Source organism: Penaeus vannamei, unplaced genomic scaffold (assembly GCF_042767895.1).
Source record: "Penaeus vannamei isolate JL-2024 unplaced genomic scaffold, ASM4276789v1 unanchor2897, whole genome shotgun sequence".
NCBI lineage: Eukaryota > Metazoa > Arthropoda > Malacostraca > Decapoda > Penaeidae > Penaeus > Penaeus vannamei.
Window position 1 is genome coordinate 1 of NW_027215884.1, and position 5,000 is coordinate 5,000.

At 36.5% G+C, this 5,000-nt stretch overlaps 1 protein-coding gene across 1 annotated transcript in view; it reads right to left on the reverse strand.

Annotated features, from left to right (window-relative positions):
- Positions 1-2,453: 2,453 nt before the first annotated feature.
- LOC113810153 (WD repeat-containing protein 81) overlaps positions 2,454-5,000 on the reverse strand; it is a gene marked incomplete at both ends in the record, with an annotated part of 3,536 nt that continues 989 nt past the window's right edge. Inside the window, 3 exon segments of the mRNA XM_027361854.1 lie at positions 2,454-2,540; positions 2,696-3,308; positions 4,383-4,538. Of these exon segments, the coding sequence (XP_027217655.1) occupies positions 2,454-2,540; positions 2,696-3,308; positions 4,383-4,538 (856 nt within the window).

The following is a 5,000-nucleotide window of genomic DNA, read 5'->3' on the forward strand; positions in this document are numbered from 1 at the left end:
ATGGGATGGTGTCGCAAGACCCGCTGAACACCTGGCAGGTACGTCGCTAATGAGCGCCCAGGTATACGTATATGGACCTTTGCTTGTTGCAATCATGCATACGGCATTTGATTATGACATTGTGCATAGATATGAATTTGTGAATGTTCAAGAAACACTTTTATACCATTATTAGAAAAAATTATATCAGTGATTTATGACGAAATATTTTGTGAAATATACAAAAAAAAAACAAAATAAAAAAATAAGTTTTGGGTCCTTTTACACATGATGTCTAATTCTATCGAGACTCCCTGGTAATATTATGTAGCTTACGAAGTGATCTGTATGTATACCGAAGCACCAATGTTTGAAAATAGAATTATAATATTACCGTTAGACTTGACTCAACGGTCGGTACATCACAGCATGGGTAAATTTGATTTGATTTGAAATTGGTTGTTACCGTTGTGAAGGCCAATTCAATATGAAGGTTACCTAAATGTTGGATTTTTTAACTTTGGATGTATAAGCGAGATATTGATTATTTCATTATGAAGATGATAGTACTCAGTAATAACTGCTCTGAAATAAAAACTATATGGAATTTTGAGCTCATTAGTGTGCGCAGTCTTCGTCTAGAGTTGATAATTATTGAAGAAAATGGTTTGAGAGGGATAACTAATATATCTTATTATTTAGATATCAAAATCGATGTAGACCTCCTAAATGAGGATGATTCATTTTTTAACTTTATGTGCATGTGTTCACGTACATATGATCCTCCTTGAAATTTATAAACACCCAGTGACCATCCCCCTCCCCCCTGTGTGGAGCATTGGAAAAATTCAACAACTTCGGTAAGGTTTTATCTGGTTCAGACTAGTTGTTTCTAAGGTTCAATGCATTTATTAAACTTTTCAGACAAAAATATCTACTTATATATATACATATACATATATATATATATATATATATATATATATATATATATATATATATATATATATATATATATATATATATATATATATATATATATATATATATATATATATATATATATATATATATAACTTACATACCTTTATAGGAAAGCGTCCCTATTCAATTGACTTGGTAATCATTGCAAGGCAAAGTACACTAAATAAACTTATCTTTTTTTATATAAAACATCATTAGATTTAGAGAAAAATAACAAAGATAGCGAACTCTGGCAAGCTGCCAAAATATAATACGCCATATCTCTGTTTTTTGTTTACATTACTTTCAGTATATCACCACACTCATAATTTTCATGCGATTCAAATGCAGTTTGTTGATTTTGCTAGAGCTTTTTGGGACTTTTTGGGGGGCATCCCCCACCTATGGGGGATTTTTATGAAGAAATGAGTAGGGAAAGGTTGTCATTTCCGGGGACGGTCCCCTCAAGGTAGATATTGCACGAGCTTGGGATTCAGATGTAACAGTGACAAAGCGTGAATGATTGGAGTGACTGCCAAAGGTAACCTTGCCTACTTGTATTTGAAGGCATTGTTGAAAGAGAAGGGTATTCTTAGAATCGGGGGCTGTGGGGGGAATCTCAAAGAACTGATCCCACTTAGCTGGGCCAAAGAGAGTACTCAAAAGGTTTGCAGAGGTAGAGGCAGTAGAAGGATGAGGGTGAGAGGAAGATGGGGTGGTGTGGAGTGGAGTAGTTCTGTGGGGAGGACAATAAGTATGAAGAGTAGTAATAAGGGAAGCGATGGTATACACTGACGAGATCTATGCAGTAGGAGGACTAGAGGAGAATGTTGGGAGAGATGGAGTGTTTCCTGGAGGTTGAGTTATAACCTGGGTGGGTGTTTTAGAATGGATAGAGTTGTCAATAAGCATCAAAGAGGGGATAATAGTGGATGGAGCCGTGGTCAAAGGAGGGGCAGGGGTTGGAAAACTATTAAAATCAAATTTAGACAGGCTAATTGATGAAGTGGCAAGCCTTAATGTGCCTATTAAGGGTAAAGAATCTTCATTGAATAAAATGGGGAAAAGAAATGGTCAAGGGAATACTGTGCCCATAGCACCCGGAGGCTGTTCATGACCCTTTCATCCTTTCAGCATGGCTCTCACACCTTAGGAATGGGATAGAAGAAGGGGATAAAGAAGATATGGAAGAGGAAAGGGGGAAAAGAAAAGACCAAGCAAAATTAGTTGAGGTGAGGGCTGAGGCCCAAGGAAGGGGTGATCCCCCATATTGGGCCTCAGTCTCTGTCTCCTAAGCACTCCCACGACAACAACGAGCAAGGAATTTGGAGGGAAAGATAAGATAAACACTGCTAAAATTAGCCACTTTATATCCCTGGGATATAAAGTGAACTAGGTTTTGTACATCAATTTTGAGAGTAAAAAAAATGTGTCTTATAAAACATGAAATACAGTAACTTACATAAAGGATATTGATTACAAACACATATGTAAAGAGAGCATTTTCTCACCCAAAGCTGAGTAAGTTGGACCAAGGAGCACTGCAAAAGTGTTTCTAAATCTGCATCCTGGGTGTTACTTATCTCTGCCTGAAAAGACTGTTGGAAATGAGTCTATAAATTTTGATGCAATTAAAAGAAACAAATTGTTAAATCTGCACTTTTAGAACAATGAGTCTCAAAGTGGAATAAATATCATATCAATTTTATCTATGGGATAATGGTTACAAGAGACCCCTAATTCACTTTAGTACCTGTCTTAATGCCTCGAATGCATCTTCACTTGATATGAGTTTCTGATATTCCAGTAATCTACTGTCTGCTTGATTTGCACTATTCCTGTTTTCAGATCCTTCAATAACTGATGCCTTTGGCTGTGCAGTTTGGTTCATTTCACTCTTCTTGGATACAGGCAGCAAGCTTTTTCTCTTGGCAAGGTCCCCCCGAGAATCCTGAGGGATTTTGCTTCTTTCAGAGTTCTGTTCTGGGGAGTTTGTCCTAACTGAGTCTGCTTCAAAGTCGCCTGTGCTTCTTGTGGAATCTGATGAGTGGCTTTGTCTTTTCTCTCCAATGGTGGAATCTGATGAGTGGCTTTGTCTTTTCTCTCCAATGGTGGAATCTGGGTGTTGTTCTGACTCACTCAAAGATTTGTTCTTTGGTAGGTGTGAAGGCTGTGAAGACTCTGGCTGGATAAGGTTATCAGGAATGCTTGGAAGTAGTCTGAGGTAGAGAGCGTTGTCTATATAGAGCTGGTGGAGAGTAATGTCCCCAAGATGAAGTCCACGATCATGGGTATCTCTTGCCACTTCTAGGATTTGATATAAGATGAAGAGTGCTCCTGCTTCCAGTCCTGAGAGCTTTGCAGGACTATAAATTTAAGATGAAATTAGTTCCTTTGCTAGTGAGTGTATTCTTATAGATATCAAGATGTTTTATAAAATGTCCTACAACATCTAAATATATCTAATAAATCTGGGGTTACAAATAAAGAAACTGTATCAAGCAATGCTTCCCTAATCACATTTTCTAACTTTTACAGATTTCCAAAAAGATTCTTCTTACATTCTGCTAATCTTATAACAATATAATATAATATGTATAATTCTGAGTAATTCCAAACTGGCTTTCTTTTACTTGTCAGCTACCTCACATTTACAATCCTTAAGAAAATTATGTCAGGCCACATTTTATAGTAGCTGATTTTCTTCCTCCCAAATAATTATCAGCTTTAGCATCATCTTCACCAAACAAATCCATGATATTAACTATACCCACTAGTGACAGTATATTTTAAAGCCGAAAATAACAGTTTCTGGGCGGCTTCAAAATTAGTGCGCGGGGCTGTCCCGGAACCTGCCCGCATGGCAGCTGTGGCACACGACGTAATCGGAGCACAAGCTTCGATCCAGTGTCACACTGGCGGAACACCCGGCAATGTTTATTTTTCTGGGTGTCACATATGTGTGACACCTGTTGTAAGTGGGTTAACTTTCCAAAAATTTTAATATAAAACTTTCATATTTACCAGACTGAAGGGCATAATGTTGCACAAGATTCCTACTGTGTCACTAGGTTCTTTAAGTGAAGATGATTCAAGCCACACTTGCATGTTAAAATTATCTCTCATCACCATCAGCTACTATGGATGCAATGAAAATTAGGCTTTATCATATAAATAAACATAGTATTTATCGTTCAACAGATACAGCAGTCAATGAACTGTATTTCTATATAGTATGAATGTACAGTTGTCAATAACCTAACCAATCTTTCCAGTTGGTATCATAGTGAACTTCCATGTAAGTTTAATAAATGATGAAAGCTTTTAATTTCCATAAAAATAATATTGTAAGAACAGAGGAAATTTCAAAGGGCTTAAAAAATATGTGAGTAACGTAAATATATGTGTTTGCACACTGAAACATATGCAAACACCATTACCTGAAAGAAACACACTGATGAACACTGTGATACACATTATTAAGGATGATGAAGACATGTTCCTCTCCCTCCAGGGCACACAGGGCTGGCAGAACATTGGAGTGTGGTTCAGGTAAACGGCTGCCTTGCATGCTAGACTGTGGTGCGCCTTCTTCCCTGTAGGTGAATCAAATTTGTACAGTCTGAAGTTGTTTGATCAGAAAATAAGAACCAAATCCATGCCACATAATAGTGGTCTCAATATTCTGTGATAATAAAAAGAGAAAAGAATTTCAAAAATTTAGAATGAAAAACAAAACAAATTATTTCTGTCTAAGGGACCACTATTGCTTTTTGGGTGGAAAGTAGATAAAAATTCATTTTTAAGTTATACTAAAAGAAAAAAAAAAGAAAAAAAAATCAAGGTTGAATGGTGGTAACTGTATCATAAGATAATTTATATGGCATGGTTTATATGTATATTCCCTGACTTTATCTTATGTTACCCCTGCTCTACCTTCCCACATTACCCTAACATTTCACAGCTTCCAATCTATTCATTTTAAAGTCATTATTGGTGCTAAAAATAGGCACTTGGTAACTGTATCAGCTAGTTCAAGTTTAATCAACTTTACTAAT